Genomic DNA, 20778 nt, shown 5'->3' with positions numbered 1-20778 from the left:
GTGACTTAGATAGGTTAGCTGAGTGGGCAAATGCATGGCAGATGCAGTATAATGTGGATAAATGTGAGGTTATCCACTTTGGGGGAAAAAACACGAAGGCAGAATATTATCTGAATGGCGGCAGATAGGAAAAGGGGAGTGCAACGAGACCTGGGTGTCATGGTGCATCAGTCATTGAAAGTTGGCATGCAGGTACAGCAGGCGGTGAAGAAGGCAAATGGTATGTTGGCCTTCACTGCTAGGGAATTTGAGTATAGGAGCAGGGAGGTCTTACTGCAGTTGTACAGGGCCTGAGTGAGGCCTCACCTGGAATATTGTGTTCAGTTTTGGTCTCCTAATCTGAGGAAGGACGTTCTTGCTATTGAAGGCGTGCAGCGAAGGTTCACCAGACTGATTCCCGGGATGGCAGGACTGACATGTGAGGAGGGACTGGATCGACTGGGCATTTATTCATTGGAGTTTCGAAGGATGAGAGGGGATCTCATAGAAACATACAAAATTCTGACGGGACTGGACAGGTTAGATGCAGAAAGAATGTTCCCGATGTTGCGGAATTCCAGAACCAGGGGACACAGTCTAAGGATAAGGGGTAAGCCATTTCGGACTGAGATTAGGCGAAACTTCTTCACTCAGAGAGTTGTTAACCTGTGGAATTCCCTACCGCGGAGAGTTGTTGATGCCAGTTCATTGGATATATTCAAGAGGGAGTTAGATATGGCCCTTATGGCTAAAGGGATCAAGAGGTATGGAGAGAAAGCAGGAAAGGGGTACTGAGCTGAATGATCAGTCATGATCTTATTGAATGGTGGTGCAGGTTCTAAAGGTCGAATTGCCTACTCCTGCAACTATTTTCTATGTTTCTATAAGAACATTAGAACATAAGAATTAGGAACAGGAGTAGGCCATCTAGCCCCTCGAGCCTGTTCCGCCATTCAACAAGATCATGGCTGATCTGGCCGTGGACTCAGCTCCACTTACCCGCCCGCTCCGCATAACTCTTAATTCACTTATTGGTTAAAAATCTATCTATCTGTGATTTGAATACATTCAATGAGCTAGCCTCAACTGCTTCCTTGGGCAGAGAATTCCACAGTTCACAACCCTCTGGGAGAAGAAATTCCTTCTCAACTCGGTTTTAAATTGGCTCCCCCGTATTTTGAGGCTGTGCCCCCTAGTTCTATTCTCCCCAACCAGTGGAAACAATCTCTCTGCCTCTATCTTGTCTATCCCTTTCTTTATTTTCAATGTTTCTATAAGATCACCCCTCATCCTTCTGAACTCCAACGAGTAAAGACCCAGTCTACTCAATCTATCATCATAAGGTAACCCCCTCATCTCCGGTATCAGCCTAGTGAATCGTCTCTGTACCCCCTCCAAAGCTAGTATATCCTTTCTTAAGTAAGGTGACCAAAACTGCACACAGTACTCCAGGTGCGGCCTCACCAATACCCTGTACAGTTGCAGCAGGACCTCCCTGCTTTTGTACTCCATCTCTCTCGCAATGAAGGCCAACATTCCATTTGCCTTCCTGATTACCTGCTGCACCTGCAAACTAACTTTTTGGGATTCATGCACAGCGTTTCCGTAGTGTAGTGGTTATCACGTTCGCCTAACACGCGAAAGGTCCCCGGTTCGAAACCGGGTGGAAACATTATGCAAACGTGTTCAATTAATGATTAGATAAAATTAAATCATTCATATTGGACTCCCAGGCCGCCTGCAATTTCTGCGGTCTGGAGGAGTCCGTGTTCCATGTTTTTATTGAGTGCACGAGGTTGCAGCCCCTGTTCCATTATTTGAAGGGGATGCTCCTGAAATTCTGGCTGCACTTCAGTCCCACTCTCCTGATCTTTGGGCACCCTTTGCGGAGGGGAGCGGGTAGGTCCGAGGGCCTCCTCGTAGGACTGCTCCTGGGCACGGCCAAGGGTGCCATCAGCCGGTCCAGGCAGCGGGCGGTCGAGGGGGTCGTTCAACCTGACTGCCTGCCTCTCTTCCGCTCTTACATCCGGTCCAGGGTGTCCTTGGAGATGGAGCACGCGGTGTCCACTGGTACGCTCGCGGCCTTCCGCGAGAGGTGGGCACCGGAGGGACTGGAGTGCATCATCACGCCCGGCAACCAAATTTTAATTTGATTTTACGTTTTAAAGTTTAATTTGTTTTAATTGCTGGTGCTTTTAGTGTCCCCTTCCCTTTTATAGGGGGCACTGGGGAAAAATTGTGATTTTAGCGCCCAAAAAAAAAACCAAAAAAAAAGAAAAACACAAAAAAAAAAGGAAAAAAAGGGCCTTGTAAATGTCTGGTGTGTCACCCAGGTCGGGTGGTACGGTTTAATGTTTTTTTGTTTTGCAGATAAACTCCAAAAAGAGTTTCATGCACAAGGACCCCCAGGTCTCTCTGCCCGCAGCATGTTGTAATTTCTCCCCATTCAAATAATATTCCCTTTTTTTTCCAAGGACCTCACATTTTCCGACATTGCATTCCATCTGCCAAACCTTAGCCCATTCGCTTAACCTATCTAAATCTCTTTGAGGCCTCTCTGTGTCCTCTACACAACCCGCTTTCCCACTAATCTTTGTGTCATCTGCAAATTTTGTTACACTACACTCTGTCCCCTCTTCCAGGTCATCTATGTATATTGTAAACAGTTGTGGTCCCAGCACCGATCCCTGTGGCACACCACTAACCACCAATTTCCAACCCGTTAGTTAGCCAATCCTCTATCCATGCTAATATATTACCCCCAACCCCGTGAACTTTTATCTTGTGCAGTAACCTTTTATGTGGCACCTTGTCAAATGCTTTCTGGAAGTCCAAATACACCACATCCACTGGTTCCCCTTTATCCACCCTGTTCGTTACATCCTCAAAGAGCTCCAGCAAATTTGTCAAACATGACTTCTCCTTCATAATCCATGCTGACTCTGCCTGACTGAATTTTGCTTTTCCAAATGTCCTGCCACTGCTTCTTTAATAATGGACTCCAACATTTTCCCAACCACAGAACTGGTCTATAGTTTCCTCCTTTTTTAAATAGGGGCGTTACATTTGCAGTTTTCCAATCTGCTGGGACCTCCCCAGAATCCAAGGAATTTTGGTAAATTACAACCAATGCATCCACAATCTCTGCCGCTTCTTCTCTTAAGATCCTAGGATGCAAGCCATCAGGTCCAGGGGATTTATCTGCCTTTAGTCCCATTACCTTACTGAGTACCACCTCCTTAGTGATTGTGATTGTGTTAAGTTCCTCCCCCCTTATAGCCCCTTGACTATCCACTGTTGGAATGTTGTTAGTTTCCTCTACCGTGAAGACTGATCCAAAATATTTGTTCAGATTTTCTGCCATCTCCATGTTCCCCATTACTAATTCCCCGGTCTCGTCCTCTAAGGGACCAACATTTACTTTGGCCACCCTTTTCCTTTTTATATTCCTATAGAAACTCTTGCTATCTGTTTTTATATTTTGCGCTAGTAGACATTGCGGTCCACCATTGCCAAACTGGTCAATGATATATCTCTGGGAGATAATCGATTTCTGGCCATATGTGATATATAGCCTGAATCACCAGTATATGGGAAGTTGCCAAAAAGACTTCCCCATCTTTCAGCAATACCGCTGTTCAAAAAAGCTTGACTCCAAATCATTCCTGCTGGCCGGTGCCAAGCCATGTTTGCAATGTAAGTGTGACTGCACTGTAATCTGCATCATAGTTCTATAGTTCTATTAAAACACTTTATCCAGTGAAAGATAGATACAGCCTCATTTCATGCTCATTCCATTAATAATTATTCAGTGAGCCAGTATATCAGGATTTTAATAGCTGCAATGCAAGCGAAGAAAGAAAGAAAAACTTACATTTATACTGCATCTTTTGCGACCACTGGATGTCTCAAAGGGCTTTACAGCCAATGAAGTACTTTAGGAGTGTAGTCACTGATATAATGTGGGAAACGCGGCATCCAATTTGTGCCCAGCAAACTCTCACAAACAGCAATGTGATAATGACCAGATCACCTGTTTTTGTTATGTTGATTGAGGGATAAATATTGGCCAGTGAGGGAAGCAACTATCTCCAATTATCATGAATGTTTGTCTTAGGCAATGTAAATGTACAATCATATGTATGAATGGTTACCGGCACCAATGTCTGGAGCCAGATCTCAAACTGGATAAAGCAGAAATTTTTGAACCTATCACTTCAATATTTTTCAATTTTGTGAGTTTGGAGTCTGAAGCCTAGAACAAGGTCCAGTATTGTCCAAGCATACTTCATTCCCTATCCACATCACTCATATGTCAAAAAGAGCTTTCTCCTTTGCTGGCCAAGCTGGCTGGATTGGAGCTGACTTGTTCTGCATTACTTAGTGGGAGATACTTAATGAACTTCCCAAGAACTATGTGAGAATTATACATGATATAATCTGCTGCAGTATAATGTGCTCCTATAGTGATTAATCCAAACACACTAACCTACCTGCATTTTCACCGTGTTGAAAGCAAGTTTCATCGCTCCATCTCAAGAATGAGCAGGAAAATAGCATAGGTGTGGATAGGTCCAGGTGAAGAGATGACATTGACACAGACACAGGCTTTGTGGGCTAAATAGCTTCCTTTGAGTTTGGAAGAATGAGAGGTGATCTCATTGAAATATACAAAATTCTTACAGGGCTTGACAGGGTAGATGCAGGGTAGATGTTTCCCCTGGCTGGGGAGTCTAGAACCAGTGATCACAGTCTCAGGATAAGGGGTTGGCTATTTAGCACTGAGTTGAGGAGAAATTGCTTCACTCAGAAGGTGGTGAATCTTTGGAATTCTCTACCACGGAGGGCTCCGTCATTGAGTATATTCAAGACAGAGATTGATAGATTTTTTGATATTGAGGGAATCAAGCGATATGGGGAGAGTGCAGGAAAGTGGTGAAGATCAGCCATGATCATATTGAATGGTGTAACAGGCTCGAGGGGCCAAATGACCTCCTCCTGCTCCTATTTCTTATGTTCTTATATTCTTCTGTGCTGTAGATTCTATGATTTCCTACATTAACTCCCTTTGTTCCTGCAACATACAAGCTAAAAGATCGCATTACACCTATTTGAAGACAAGCAGGAGTGTTCTCCCCAGTGTCCTGGCCAATATTTACCCTCAGCCAACAATACTAAAAAAAAACTGATTATCTGGTCATTATGTCATTGCTGTTTGTGGGACCTTGCTTTGTGCTAATTGGCTGCCGCGTTTACAACAGTTTTCAAAAGTATTTTATTGGCTTGAAGCACTTTGGGACGTCCTGAGGTTGTGACAGGCACTATATAAATGTAAGTCTTTCCTTCTTTAAAACACAAGGTTATTGTCATCCAATCACCACTTTTTGATTTGCTTAACTTTCCCCCTATTCATGTCAACATTTGTGCTGTCTTGCCTTGGCCCTTCATCTTGGTTTCTCAGTTTAAGAAAAATGCATTCCCACCGCCAACCTGCCACTTACTGCAGCCTCCTGCATTTAGGGTTAGGGTTAGGGTTAGGGTTAACCCCAACCCTGATCTCACCAGCAACTGAGGTTCCACAGTGATCAGCTGTAAGGAGCAAACTTTGTAGGTACAGTATTAAGTTGCTTTTCAACATGTCTCTGCAGTTTGTGCATATTGACACATGACCACCTGATTGCAATGCCAACGCATAGAGGAAAAGTCAGGGGAGAAACACAAGTTGCGTGGTATAGAGAAGTCTGATCACAATACAGCAGCACTCAACGTGTGAAAGTATACTATGATAGCAAGTCTGTGATGCTTAATGAGACTTATAATCACATTATGACATTTCTGGACCTGGCCCCCAGTCAGACAATACTCACAAGAGACACTAACATCCCTCGAGGGCTCTGGCTATCCCTCCAGAGGCGACAGGTGTGCTAAGCATGTATACAACTCAAAGGACTGATGACTCCAGAAATCCTGAGAGGCACAGTTTGAGCTGTTTACACCACTAGCTCACTCTAAAATGAAAACAGAAAACGGTGGAAAACATTCAAGCAGGTCAGATAATGGTTAAGATTTCATCATCATCATCATAGGCAGTCCCGCGAAATCGAGGAAGACTTACTTCCACTCTAACAGTGAGTTCTCAGGTGGCTGTACAATCCAATGCGGGAATTACAGTCTCTGTCACAGGTGGGGCAGACAGTGGTTGAAGTAAAGGGTGGGTGGGGAGTCTGGTTTGACGCATGCTCCTTCCGCTGTCTGCGCTTGGTTTCTGCATGCTCTCGGCGACGAGACTCGAGGTGCTCAGCACCCTTCCTCCAGTTTGGGCGGTCTTGGGCCAGGGATTCCCAGGTGCCGGTGGGGATGTTACACTTTATCAAGGAGGCTTTGAGGGTGTCCTTGAAGCGTTTCCTCTGCCCACCTGGGGCTTGCTTGCCATGTAGGAGTTCCGAGTAGAGCGCTTGCACTTTATGCAATTGTCTACCAACTAACATATATCGCTGGTTCACAGACTGGTCATGTTTTCCATTTACCGTGCATGCACATTGATTGTCTTACAGTGAGCAGCAGCTGCACAGCTGTACAATTACATTGCCAAGTAAGCGTGCAACATTCGCGACACGTTTGAACCAAATGGGTGGAAGTTATCGATCACGTGAAATCAAAGTAGCATTTCTAGGAGAGGTCTTACTTAAGAAAAAGTCTTCATCAAATTAAACTTATACCTGGAAGCTCTCCATTTACGTCAATCCCAAAAGCTGTTGCATTTTTAACACCATGTGCTTTCTAGTACTAACAAGGACATCCCAGAATTTCCATTCATATCCCTTGCCTGCCTAATGTTAAACTGTGCTATGGCAAACCAGCCTTTGCTCCTAATTGGTTGCCTTCAAGTCACCATAACCCATTCTTGGTCCGGATAACTCAATATGAGAATGGTCATATCATAAATACAGATGCATATAAATTATATATAAAATCAACTACATTCTTAGTATTTTTCACATTTGCTGGACAACATTGATACAGAACGCAATGGGGAGGTGGAGGGAACCAATTATTTGGACCCACTTCTTTAAAAAAATACTCATTCAAAGCATATTTTTAATTAAAAATTGTAAACGGAACGACTTGAACTTTAAAGCTGTAATTACTGTGGTTCTATTCTTTGGGAGGAAGACGGAAAAGCAAAATATTTTTTGAAAGGTGAGAGACTAGCCAATGTTGGTATTTGGAGGGATTTGGGTGGGGTCCTTGTACACGAATCACAGAAAGGTAACATGTAGGTACAGCAAGTCAGCCGTGGCTCAGTGGATAGCACCCTCCCCTCTGAGTCAGAAGGTTGTGAGTTCATTCCAGTGACTTGAGTACAAAAATTCTGGGCTGACACTGCAGTGCAGTGCTGAGGGAGTGCTGTACTGTCGGAGGTGCCGTCCTTTGGATGGGACTGTAAACCGAGGCCCCGTCTGCTTTCTCAGATCATGTGGCACTATTTGGACAGAAGAGCAGGGGAAGTTATTCCTGGTGTCCTGGCCAATATTTATCCCTCAATTAACATCACTAATACATCATTAAAAGGGTACAATTCTAAATGGGGTGCAGGAACAGAGAGACCTGGAGGTATATATGCAGAAATTATTGAAGGCAGCAGGGCAGTTTGAGAAAGCGGTTAGAGAAGCATTCAGACTCCTGGGCTTCATAAATAGAAGCATAGGGTACAAAAGCAAGGAAGTTATGACGAACCTTTATGAAACACTGGCTCGGCTTCAACTGGAGAATGGTGTCCAATTCTGAGCACCGCACTTTAGGAAGGATGTGAAGGCTTTCGAGAGGGTGCAGAAAAGATTTACAAGAATGGTTCCAGCGATGAGGGACTTCAGTTATGTGACTGCAGAAGCTGGGGTTGTTCTCCTTAGAGCAGAGAATATTGAGAGGAGATTTGACAGAGGTGTTCAAAATCATGAGGGGTCTCGTCAGAGTAGATAGGGAGAAACTGTTCCCATTGGCAGAAGGGCCGAGAACCGGAGGACCCAGATTTAAGGTGATTGGCAAAAGAACCAAAAGCGACATGAGGAAACATGTTCTTACACAGTGAGTGATTAGGATCTGGCATGCACTTCCTCAAAGGGTGGTGGAGGCAGACTCAATCGTGGCTTTCAAAAGGGAATTGGATAAGTACCTGAAGGCGAAACAAATTGCAGGGCGATGGGGAGTGGGACTAACTGAATGGCCTCCTTCTGTGCTGTAACCATTCTATGACCATCTGGCCATTATCATGGGAGCTTGCTGTGCGCAAATTGGCTGCTTGGGTTTCCTACATTGCAACTGTAAAGCGTTTTGGGACGTCGTGAAAGACGCCATGTAAAATCTAAGTCTTTCTTCATGTTACGGCTCCCGATAACAAACGTGACAAATGCCACACATATATATATTTTTGGAACAAAAATGCATTAATTCAGTGAGCAGGTGACGAGGACACGCCAGGTAAGTCCTTGCTGGGGGGGGGTGGGGGGGGGAAGAGAAATGTATCTCTTGTTATTTCGCTACTTCTCGCACGTGGGTCCGGGCGCGTTGGTTGCAGGCGCTGGATTGGACGGGGCGAGTCGCTACTTCCTCCTGTTACAGTGTATCCAGAGAGAGAGAGAGACGCCAGCGGCGGATTCTGCGCATTAACCCAGCCCCCTGTATATGTGTGTGTGTGTGTGTGTTTGTGTGTGTCAGCCTGCAAAGGAGCACTCGGGCGATCCGGCCGCCAAAACAACAGCAGCGGCAAGCAGCAAGCAGCAAGCAGCAGCAAGCACACCACCAGCACCAAAAGCAGCGACTACGTCTATCAGCGGGCATGGCTTCAGGAGATCTGTACGAGGTACTGTTGTTTTAAAAAAAAAATCTTTTTTTTTTGCATATCAGCCCCCTCTCCCCTCCCCTCAACTAGAGGCGCTAGAAAGTAGCCGAAGCTCTCCCGAGGCTTGCTTGCTTGCAATTTTCTTCCCTCCCCTCTCTCTCTCTCGCCCTCTCTTGCACACAGGGAGAGCGAGAGAGAGAAAAAAATTGAGAAGCTGTAGGATGAGAGCGCTGTCGCTTTGCTTTCTCTTTTAATGCTTAAATGAATAGGCCTTAAAAAGAAAGAAAGGGAGTTAGCGGTTGCATCTGAGGACTGCGATAACCACAGCTCGCAGAGGAGAGGGGGGGGGGGTGAAAGGAAAGAGTCCAGGTTGGCGAGGCAGCAGGGGGGAAACGAGTGTTGCAGGAGATCCCGAAGTGTGTACGCACTCATTTAATGACAGGACGGCCGACGACTTTTCTGATCGTGTCAATGTGCAGGAAGCTGAGTGGATGGAGTTTGCAATCTCCTTTATCACTCTTTATTTTGCATTGCTTTCTCTCTAGTTTTTTTTAAAAGCCCTATGAGATCTACTTTATTTGTAAATATCGATATAAGTCTCTCCTCTCCCCTCTACCCCCTGTATTACTATGGCTGGAAGAATGCATGGGGGGTTAATAGCGTGCCGTAAGGTGGCTTGATGTGGTGGCAGGTTGTACTTTATTGATGCATGCATTTTTTTTAAGTGTGTTGCAAAGCTACATTAAGCAGCTCTTAAGATGTGTTTGCGCCTGGTCCCTCTCGAAGTCTGCGCCACAATGTTATCATTAATATACTTGCTTGAAAGAATAATATGAATTTGCTCTTCGCAATTGCATTTTCAGGCACTCCGATCTGAAGGTGCTGTTTGAAAAAAGATAGTGTTCTATCTATTAGTCATAGGTTAGCTGGTATTTTACCCCATTACAGTGTTGGGTAATGCATGTGTAGAAAATGGACGGGTTGATTTTTTTGGGGGGGTCTTTAATATACCATGAAACACGTATGACTTTAGTTAGCACATAAAAATATTATCATACAATATTTTGTTAGGAGACGAGCAACACACGCGCCAGAAATGCACTGCCTGATGATTACTTCCTGGGGTAATTTTACAAGTGAGTGCTTAAAAATAGCCACTTACACCAACTGGATGACCAATCCTGTGGGTCGCCGATTCGCGTTTCTGTCGTTGAAATAACTCCGCCTTGGTTATTAAAGAGTTGCAGCTCATCAGATAGTAAAGCCTTTTGTGGGAGAGGGTAGGGAGGCAGCGGTGCGATCGCCTCTATTGAAATATACATTGGACTGCTTGACATGTACAATGGAAATGTACTAGTTGATATATACAATGGATATGTGTTACTTGACATGGGCAATGGGAATGTGCTACTTGACATATGCAATGGGAATATGCAATAGGAATGTGCTATTGTACTTGGGCAATGGGAATGGACAACGCGGGCGCGCCATGTGACAAGGCACCTGTGGTTAAGAGGCGGGCGGCCAAACCGACGGTAACAACCTTCATGAGTCGGAAAATCAAACGGTTGTTTTCTGAAACCGTTATGCCCCACCGCGTGGCACAGTCGGTATTGGGGCGGATTGGGAGCTTGGTATGGGGATTGGAGAGTGGCTTTTGGCAAAGGACCGAGCTTGAACTGTGTTGCTTGTGGGCGATTTGACGCAATAAAGTCATGATTATTATTATGAATAATTGTTATCGTCAGGCTGAAAGGGATGACGATACAAGGGTTGATCTCTGGAGATTTATCTCCCGACCAAATGGTGCAAATTGTTCCATCAGTTGGAAGACACTGCAAGACTTGCAACCCGCATTGAAACCAAGAAGTTTGATTTGCGTGATATTTTTTTTATATCCGATTGTAACATAAAGTGTAAAATTTGCATTGCATGCTGCAATTGGATGGAACTCAATGGCTCCTGTCTTGCACCAAGACACGAGTGAGCGTTTGGTATCGTTTGGCGGCCTCTGTCCAAGGCAGTGATTGCAGACAGCGATAGAATGTGTGGTGGCCACGTTGTATCTCGGATCTGTTCAACGTCATGAAATGCGGTTTATTGGCATCGGCATTGCTGCAGAATACCCCGTGACATCTACAAAGCTGCCCCGTAATGTCCCACCAACTGCATCGTTGCACTTAACCCGAGCAGAGGCAGGAGGAAACCTCCATTGTCTGAACGTTTGCAGGAGGAGATAGTTGGACAGGACTCCTGGGGGACAAGAGTGAAGAGCAGACCAGACTGTTGGATCCGAGATATGGAGAGAACTTTGGTGGTTCGGCTACACCTCCGACCAAAATTGAGATCTGGACACAACTGGAGCTGCATTGGATGCCAGAGTGCACTGTGTTTATATATACACACGGGGATTATGCACAGGAAACTCGAGGACAAAGTTGAAAGAGGAAGAAACCAGACAAATGGAAATGGAGAAAAGTAGATGATGAAAAGCAAGACCTTTAAGATAAAGCAGAAGTTAAAGTTAAATAGGACAATAAAAACAATCACAATGACATGAATTTGACAGAAATCAGTGTTAAAATATACAGGGAATCATGCTTTTTTTGGAAACTCGTGCCATACTTACACTTTTGGAAGCAGTACATGTCATTCAAATATTTGACCAATTAACTTTCACATTGGGATAATACTGCTGAAAATAATCAGCATTTTCTGAGGCTGAAAGGATTTTTGTAACACATTCTTAGCTGGCTTAACACTTTGTGGATTTTGAAAACGGTTCCCTTTCAATGGATTGCTATTTTATTGATATTGGTCTGTCTTAACGAGTGTCCTGTCAACTGTAAACGCAGACGGGAACTCAAGACAAAACTGTTCCTTTTCAACGAAGATACCCAGGTAAGAAGCCCAAGTCATTTCAAAAGCAAGTTGTATGATCTGTAACTTTAAGTGACCACTCTTTAATTTTTCATCTCTGTTTGAAAGTTACCTGGATTCCTGTTCTAAACTTGGCCGCTGATTATTGTATTCAGTTGAGCTGGATGTGTGAAATCTTGTCTGAAGTTACGGACATATGAAATTGACGGGCAGGAAAAGACCAGATTGTCCATCAAACCTACCCCACACTATGGTATCCAGAGCGTCGTGACTGAACATTTCCTTCCCCAGTTATGTAACCTCCTGGGAGAGGCAAAACACAGAGGAAAAAAACCCAGGGCCAATAAGAGTGTCACGTATGTACTTTTGAGATCACTAGCAACTAGATGGCGTCACTGTTGGAGGCCATTGGGCTGCACGCACATGTGTGCAGCCCAAGTATAAAAGGCCAGCCATTTTGTATATTAGTTACTTTGGGCCTTAATAAAGCAGAGCCAAGGTCATACCTCTTGGAATTAAACAATTAAACAGTACTTGGTCTAACAGTTATTGCATACACAACATTTGGTGACGAGGCAACAAGAACCTTTGCATGCAAAAATGAGCACAATTGATTGTTGGAGAGATTTGTTGAAGGATAAGATTGGGCAGATTTTGTGAGCCGTTTGAGCCAGTTCTTTGTGGCCAACAAAATGGAGGAGGTCGGTGACACAGATCGGCACCGGGCGGTGTTCCTCACGGTTTGCGGTCCAAAAATTTATGGTCTGATAAAGAATCTACTCCTGCCTGTGAGTCCAACAGAGAAACATAGAAACAGAAAATAGGTGCAGGAGCCTGCACTACCATTCAATATGATCATGGCTGATCATGCAACTTCAGTACCCCTCTCCTGCCTTCTCTCCATACCCCCTGATTCCTTTAGCCATAAGGACCACATCTAACTCCATTTTGAATATATCCAACGAACTGGACTCAACAACTTTCTGTGGTAGAGAATTCCACAGGTTCACAATTCTCTGGGTGAAAAAGTTTCTCCTCATCTCGGTCCTAGAAGGCTTACCCCTTATCCTTAGACTGTGACCCCCTGGTTCTGGAGTTCCCCAACATCGGGAACATTCTTCCTGTGCAATCCCGTCAGAATTTTATATGCTTCTATGAGATCCCCTCTCATTCTTCTTCTAAATTCCAGTGAATATAAGCCTAGTCGATCCAGTCTTTCTTCATATGTCAGTCCTGCCATCCCGGGAATCAGTCTGGTGAACCTTCGCTGCACTCCCTCAATAGCAAGAATGTCCGTCCTCAGATTAGGAGACCAAAACTGCACACGATACTCAAGCTGTGGTCTCACCGAGGCCCTGTACAACTGCAGTAAGACCTCCCTGTTCCTATACTCAAATCCTCTGGTGTATGAAGAATTGTGTACACTGGTACAGGACCACCTTAAGCCAGACGAAGGCATCATCATCTCGAGATACAGATTTTACACGCATGTTCGCTCAGAGGGCCCGAATGCGGCGTAATTCGTTGCCGACCTGAGACGACTAGCGGGACCATGTAAGCTCGGGGCTGTGTTGGCAGACATGCTGCGGGACTTCTTTGTAATCGGCATCAACCACGAGGTGATCCTGCGTAAACTACTGGCGGTGCAGATATTGGACTTGAACAGGGCCATCACGATCGCTCATTCATGCATGACGACGGATAGAAGTCTAAAGCAGATATAAGTGAAAAATCGAAACTCGGCAAGTACTATAAATGTGATTGATTCGGCATTCGGCAGAGCGCACATGGCAGGGCCTACCCGACTCGGTACGCAAAACCTGTGGCTGCCCAAAGTCTGCCAGTGGGAATGCATCCGATTTCTCCGTGTTGGCGTTGTGGGGGAAATCACCGGCACCAGTAGTGTCGATTTAAGCAATATAGTTGCAAAGGCTGTCTGAGAGTGGGGCATCTCCAGCGCAAGTGTCCACAGATGAGCAAGCGTGCTGCGACACACCACATGGAGGATGATGGTCAAACTAGCGCGGATCCGGATACGCAACCCGAGATACCAGAGGAGGAATTGTATGGACTAAACTCGTTCCTAACTAAGAGCAAACCGATAATGATCGAAGTGAAATTTAATGGGGTGCCAGTATTGATGGAACTGGACACGGGGGCGAGTCAATCGATAATGAGCCAGAAGGCATTTCACAAGCTGTGGGATATTAAGGCTGTGAGGTCCAGGCTGAGTCCAGTCAATGCCAAGTTGCGTATGTCACCAAAGAACTCATAACGGTGATTGGCAGTGCCACAATTAACGTGTCGTATGAAGGTGCGGTTCACGAGTTACCGCTATGGCCTAACGCTGTTCGGTAGGAACTGGCTTGAAAAAATCAGATGCGACTGGAACAACATCAAGGCGTTGTCGTTGAGGGAAGGTACATGTGCCCAAGTACTGAGCAAGTTCCCCTCGCTGTTCGAATCAGGCATCGGCAACTTCACGGGAGCCAAGGTGCAGATCCACGTGGACTCGGATGCAAGACCCATCCATCATAAAGAAGAGGGAGTAGTTAAAAATCGAACTGGACAGACTCCAGCGTGAAGGGATCATGTCACCTGTTGAATTTAATGCATGGGCCAGCCCCATTGTTCCTGTGCTGAAAAGTGATGGCACAGTCAGAATCTGTGGAGACTATAAGGCTAGGATCAACAGGGTTTCGAAAGAGGATCAGTACCCGTTACCAAAGGCTGGTGACTTGTTTGCAATGCTAGCTGGGGGGGAAGTCGTTCACCAAACTGGACCTGACACGGCCTACATGACACAGGAGCTGGTCGAGACGTTGAAGAGACTTGCGTGCATTAACACGCATAAAGGACAGTTTATTTATCACAGGTGTCCTTTTGGAATTCGCTCGGCTGCAGCAATATTTCAGAGGAACATGGAGAGTCTACTGAAGTCCGTTCCCAGAACCGTCGTGTTCCAAGATGACATTGTGACTCTGAGGAACACCTGAACAACCTGGAAGAGATTCTACATTGTCTGGACAAAATGGGACTCAGATTGAAATGCTCGAAGTACGTCTTCATGGCACCAGAGGTCGAATTCCTGGGGAGGAAAATTGCTGCTGATGGCATCAGGCCTACCGTCGCGAAAACCAAGGCCATCAAGAATGCACCCAAGCCGCAGAATGTGATGGAGCTGCGTTCGTTCCTGGGTCTACTCAATTACTTCGGTAACTTTCTACCTAAATTGAGCACCTTATTAGAAACATAGAAAATAGGTGCAGGAGTAGGCCATCCGGCCCTTCGAGCCTGCACCTCCATTCAATAAGATCATGGCTGATCATTCCATCAGTACCCCGTTCCTGCTTTCTCTCCATACCCCTTGATCCCTTTAGCCACAAGGGCCATATCTAACTCCCTCTTGAATATATCCAATGAACTGGCATCAACAACTCTCTGCGGTAGGGAATACCACAGGTTAACAACTCTCTGTGTGAAGAAGTTTCTCCTCATCTCAGTCCTAAATAGCTTACCCCTTATCCTTAGACTGTGGACCCTGGTTCTGGACTTCCCCAACATCGGGAACATTCGTCCTGCATCTAACCTGTCCAGTCCCATCAGAATTTTAAATGTTTCTATGAGATCCCCACTCATCCTTCTAAACTCCAATGAATACAGGCCCAGTCGATGCAATCTCTCCTCATATGTTAGTCCTGCCATCCCGGGAATCAGTCTGGTGAACCTTCGCTGCACTCCCTCAATAGCAAGAACGTCCTTCCTCAGATTAGGAGACCAAAACTGAACACAATATTCCAGGTGGTCTCACCAAGGCCCTGTTAAACTGCAGTAAGACTTCCCTGCTCCTATACTCAAATCCCCTAGCTATGAAGGCCAACATACCATTTGCCTTCTTCACCTCCTGCTGTACCTGCAAGCCAACCTTCAATGACTGAGGAACCATGACACCCAGGTCTCGCTGCACCTCCCCTTTTCCTAATCTGCCGCCATTCGATAATATTCTGCCTTCGTGTTTTTTCCCCCAAAGTGGATAACCTCACATTTATCCACATTATATTGCATCTGCCATGTATTTGCCCATTCACCTAACCTGTCCAAATCACCCTGCAACCTCTTAGCGTCCTCCTCACAGCTCATACCGCCACCCAGTTTAGTGTCATCTGCAAACTTGGAGATATTACACTCAATTCCATCATCTAAATCATTAATATATATATTGTAAAGAGCTGGGGTCCCAGCACTGAGCCCTGCGGCACCCCACTAGTCACTGCCTGCCATTCTGAAAAGGACCCGTTAATCCCAACACTCTGCTTCCTGTCTGCCAACCAGTTCTCTATCCACGTCAGTACATTACCCCCAATACCATGTGCTTTGATTTTGCACGCCAATCTCTTGTGTGGGACCTTGTCAAAAGCCTTTTGAAAGTCCAAATACACCACATCCACTGGTTCTCCCTTGTCCACTCTACTAGTTACATCCTCAAAAAATTCCAGAAGATTTGTCAAGCATGATTTCCCCTTCATAAATCCATGCTGACTTGGACCAATCCTATCACTGCTTTCCAAATGCGCAGCTATTTCATCCTTAATGATTGATGCCAACATTTTCCCCACTACTGATGTCAGGCTAACCGGTATATAATTACCCATTTTCTCTCTCCCTTTTTTAAAAAGTGGTGTTATATTAGCTACCCTCCAGTCCATAGGAATTGATCCAGAGTCGATAGACTGTTGGAAAATTATCACCAATGCATCCACTATTTCTAGGGCCACTTCCTTAAGCACTCTGGGATGTAGACGATCAGGCCCCGGGGATTTATCGGCCTTCAATCCCGTCAATTTCCCAAACACAATTTCCCGCCTAATAAGGATATCCTTTAGTTCCTCCTTCTCACTAGACCTTCAGTCCCCTAGTACATCCGGAAGGTTATTTGTGTCTTCCTTTGTGAAGACAGAACCAAAGTACTTGTTCAATTGGTTTGCCATTTCTTTGTTCCCCGTTATAAATTCACCCGAATCCGACTGCAAGGGACCTACGTTTGTCTTCACTAATCTTTTTCTCTTCACATATCCAAAGAAGCTTTTGCAGTTATTTTTTATGTTTCCGGCAAGTTTCCTCTCGTACTCTATATTCCCCCTCTTAATTAAACCCTTTGTCCTCCTCTGCTGTATTCTAAATTTCTCCCAATCCTCCAGCTTGCTACTTTTTCTGGCTAATTTGTATGCCTCTTCCTTGGATTTAACACTGTCCTTAATTTCCCTTGTTAGCCACGGTTGAGCCACCTTCCCGGTTTTATTTTTACTCCAGACAGGGATTTACAATTGTTGAAGTTCGTCCATATGATCTTTAAAGGTTTGCCATTGCCTATCCACCGTCAACCCTTCTAATCGAGCCAGTTCGCGCCTCATACCATCAAAGTTACCTTTTCTTAAGTTCAGGACCCTAGTTTCTGAATTAACTTCGTCACTCTCCATCTTAATAAAGAATTCTACCATATTATGGTCACTCTTCGCCAAGGGACCTCGCACAACAAGATTGGTAATTAGTCCCTTCTCATTGCCCAGTCTAGGATGGCCAGCTCTCTGGTTGGTTCCTCGACATATTGGTCAAGAAAACCATCCTTAATACACTCCAGGAAATCCTCCTCCACCGCATTGCTACCAGTTAGGTTTGCCCAATCAATATGTAGATTAAAGTCGCCCATGATTACTGCTGTACCTTTTATTGCACACATCCCTTATTTCTTCTTTGATGCTGCCCCCAACCTCACTACTACTATTTGGTGGCCTGTACACAACTCCCACTAGCATTTTCTGCCCTTAGGTATTCCGTAGCTCCAGCCATACCGATTCCACATCATTCAAGCTAATGTCCTTCCTTACAATTACATTAATTTCCTCTTTAACCAGCAACGCCACCCCGCCTCCTTTTCCATTCCGTCTATCCTTCCTAAATGCTGAATACCCCTGGATGTTGAGTTTCCACCCTTGGTCACCCTGGAGCCATGTCTCCGTGATGCCAATCACATCGTATCCGTTAACTGCTATCTGCGCAGTTAATTCATCCACCTTATTCCGAATACTTCTCGCATTGAGGCACAGAGCCTTCAGGCTTGTCTTTTTAACATACTTTCACCCTTTAGAATTTTGCTGTAAAGTGGCCCTTTTTGTTTTTTGCCTTGGGTTTCTCTGCCCTCCACTTTTACTATTCTCCTTTCTATCTTTTGCTTCTGTCACCATTTTATTGCCCTCTGTCTCCCTGCATAGGTTCCCATCCCCTGCACATGCTGCTGAGAAAAGGCGACAACTGGGTGTGGGGCGCAGAGCCAGAGCTTTTGAGAAAGCCACTAATCTGCTTTGCTCTAGCAAGCTGCTGGTACATTATGACCCATGTAAACGTTTAGTATTGGCCTGTGATGCTTCATCATATGAAATTGGTTGCGTACTCCAACAAGCTAATGAGTCGGGTAAACTTCAACCAGTCGCGAATGCTTCAAAAAGTTTGTCTAAAGCGGAAAGAGCCGACAGCATGGTGGAGAAAGAAGCACTAGCCTGTGTGTATGGGATTAAAAAGATGCATCAGTACCTGTTAGGTCTTCGATTTGAACTGAAAACAGATCACAAGCCGCACATTTCACTTATGATTGTCATTCACCATAGACCTGGCACCGAGAGTTGTGCTGATGCTTTGAGCCGTCTGCCGTTGCCCACACTGGAGGTGGAAACGCCACAACCGGCGGACCTATTTTAGTTATGGATGCCTTTAAGAGTGAAGGAACCCCTGTCACAGCTCAACAGGTTAATACCTGGACCAGCCAGGACCCGATTTTATCGGTGGTGAAGAGTTGCAGCCTCAAAGGTGATTAGTCTGCCATACCCAAGCAAATGTGCGAGGAGACCAAACCTTACATTCGTCGCAAAGACGAACTGTCTATTCAGTCGGATCGTATACTGTGGGGCAATCGTGTTGTTATGCCCAAGAAAGGGAGAGAGAAATTTGTACGTGAGCTACTTGGCACACATCCCGGCATTGTAACGATGAAAGCCATCACCAGGTCTCATGTATGGTGGCCGGGAATTGACTCTGAGCTGGAATCATGTGTGCATCAGTGCAACACTTGCATGTAGCTCAGCAAAGCACCAGCGGAATCGCCGCTTGAGTCTGTGGTCGTGGTTGTCGAAACCATGGTCCAGGATCCACATAGACTTTGCAAGTCCCTTCCTGGGGAAGATGTTTTTAGTTGTGGTGGATGCATATTCGAAGTGATAGAGTGTATAATCATGACATCCAGCACATCCACAGCTACCATTGGGAATCTCAGTGTCATGTTCGCGACACATGGTCTGCCTGACATCATTGTTAACAACAACGGATCGTGCTTCACCAATCAGGCGTTTCAAGAGTTCATGAAACTCAATGGTATCAAACATGTAAGGTCAGCACCGTTCAAACCTGCATCCAATGGGCAAGCAGAACATGCTGTCCAAATCATAAAGCAGAGTATGAAGCGAGTAACCCAAGAGTCACTGCAGACCCGCTTGTCATGAATACTGCTTAGTTACAGGACAAGACCACACGCTTACCGGGGTCTTGCCTGCTGAACTAATGATGAAGAGAGGTCTTAAGACCAAGCTATCTCTTGTACACCCTAACTTGAATAATTATGTTGAATATAGAAGACAAAGTCAGCAAGGGTATCACGATCGCGCAGCTGTGACACATGATATTTCTGTAAATGATCATGTATATGTTCTGAATTATGGTCAGGGTCCCAAGTTGATCGCTGGTACTGTCATAGCCAAGGAGGGCAACAGAGTATTTATTGTCAAGCTCAAAAATGGGCAAACATGCAGGAAACATGTGGATCAGACAAAGCTGCGACACACAGACGAACCGGAACAATTGGAGGAAGAGACAATCGTCGACCAACCAACCTACCCCCAGTCATCAGAGGACTCAGTGGTCATTAGTGAATCGGGACTTTCAATCACTGACATGTTCAATGAAAATGGACTTTCAATCCCTGACATGGCCATTGTCACTCCCACCAGGTCAGCCACCCAGCCACCAGTCACAACAGACTCAACACTCATCCATGGCTGGAGTTGAACTGAGATGGTCAACCCGGGAGCATAAAACACTGGACCCTCTCAATTTGTAAAAGACTGTGTTAATATCTCAGAGGGGGGGTATTGTCATGTATGTACTTTTGGGATCACTAGCCACTAGATGGCGTCACTGTTGGAGGCCATTGGGCTGCACGCACATGTGTGCAGCCCAAGTATAAAAGGCCAGCCATTTTGTGTATTAGTCACTTTGGGCCTTAATAAAGCAGAGCCAAGGTCACACCTCTTGGAGTTAAACAGTGCTTAGTCTAACAGTTATTGCATACGCAACAAAGGGGATAAGATAATTTGGAAAATTCCTCTCTGACCCTTCCTCAGGCGATCAAAACCAGTCCAGGAGATCACACCAAGTGTTATCTAAGTGTTACACTTGCCTTCAGGAACCGGTCTAGCTCCCTCTTGAACAAATACAGAGAGTGAGATCCTACCACACCAGCTGGCAATGTACTTCAGAGGCTCGCTAAGAAGACTCCGGAGAGAAGAAGAACTGCCTCACATCCAGTCTAGACCTGCTCTTACATAATTAACTCGTCTCCCCTGGTCCTCTCCAATCTGTTAAACTGCAATGCGTATTGTGTCAGCCGTTTATCTCTGATTGTGTTGGCTCCAGTATTTTATGTCTAATAGGGTTCCAAAAGGGATTTATTGTTTTTGAAGTAATTTGGGCAGAAACCTAGTTTGCGGTAGAATATTTCTTGTGCTACTTACGCAGCAAAACAATAAGTTGTTTTGCCACGTTACAATACCAAATGGGACTTATGGGCCTTGAATTCAGATTAGCAATAATTATGATGGAAATGAAGAAGATACTGTTGTTTCTGAATAAATAATACTAACTTTTATTTATATAGTGCCTTTAACATAGTAAAATGTCCCAAGGCGCTTCACAACAGTGTTACAAGACAAAACAGAGAAATTTGAAACTGAGCCATAAAAGAAGAAATTAAGGCA

General features: G+C 45.1%; 1 protein-coding gene and 1 non-coding gene across 2 annotated transcripts in view; both read left to right on the top strand.

Moving 5' to 3' along the window:
• Window positions 1-1578: 1578 nt before the first annotated feature.
• On the top strand, window positions 1579-1651 carry trnav-aac (transfer RNA valine (anticodon AAC)). Its single transcript has one exon. It is a non-coding gene; the product is annotated as a tRNA-Val (tRNA).
• A 7039-nt stretch (window positions 1652-8690) lies between these two features.
• The window catches only part of LOC139278359 (chromodomain Y-like protein 2), a 220792-nt gene continuing 208704 nt past the window's right edge, over window positions 8691-20778 (top strand). The window contains exon 1 of the mRNA XM_070897030.1: window positions 8691-8839. Coding sequence (XP_070753131.1) covers window positions 8816-8839 — 24 coding nt within the window. The 5' untranslated portion in view covers window positions 8691-8815. The remainder of the gene's footprint in view (window positions 8840-20778) is intronic.

This window comes from Pristiophorus japonicus, chromosome 13 (genome assembly GCF_044704955.1).
Source record: "Pristiophorus japonicus isolate sPriJap1 chromosome 13, sPriJap1.hap1, whole genome shotgun sequence".
Taxonomy (NCBI): domain Eukaryota; kingdom Metazoa; phylum Chordata; class Chondrichthyes; family Pristiophoridae; genus Pristiophorus; species Pristiophorus japonicus.
The sequence above is the reverse complement of the archived record's forward strand: the minus strand, read 5'-3'. Positions and strand labels throughout refer to the sequence as shown.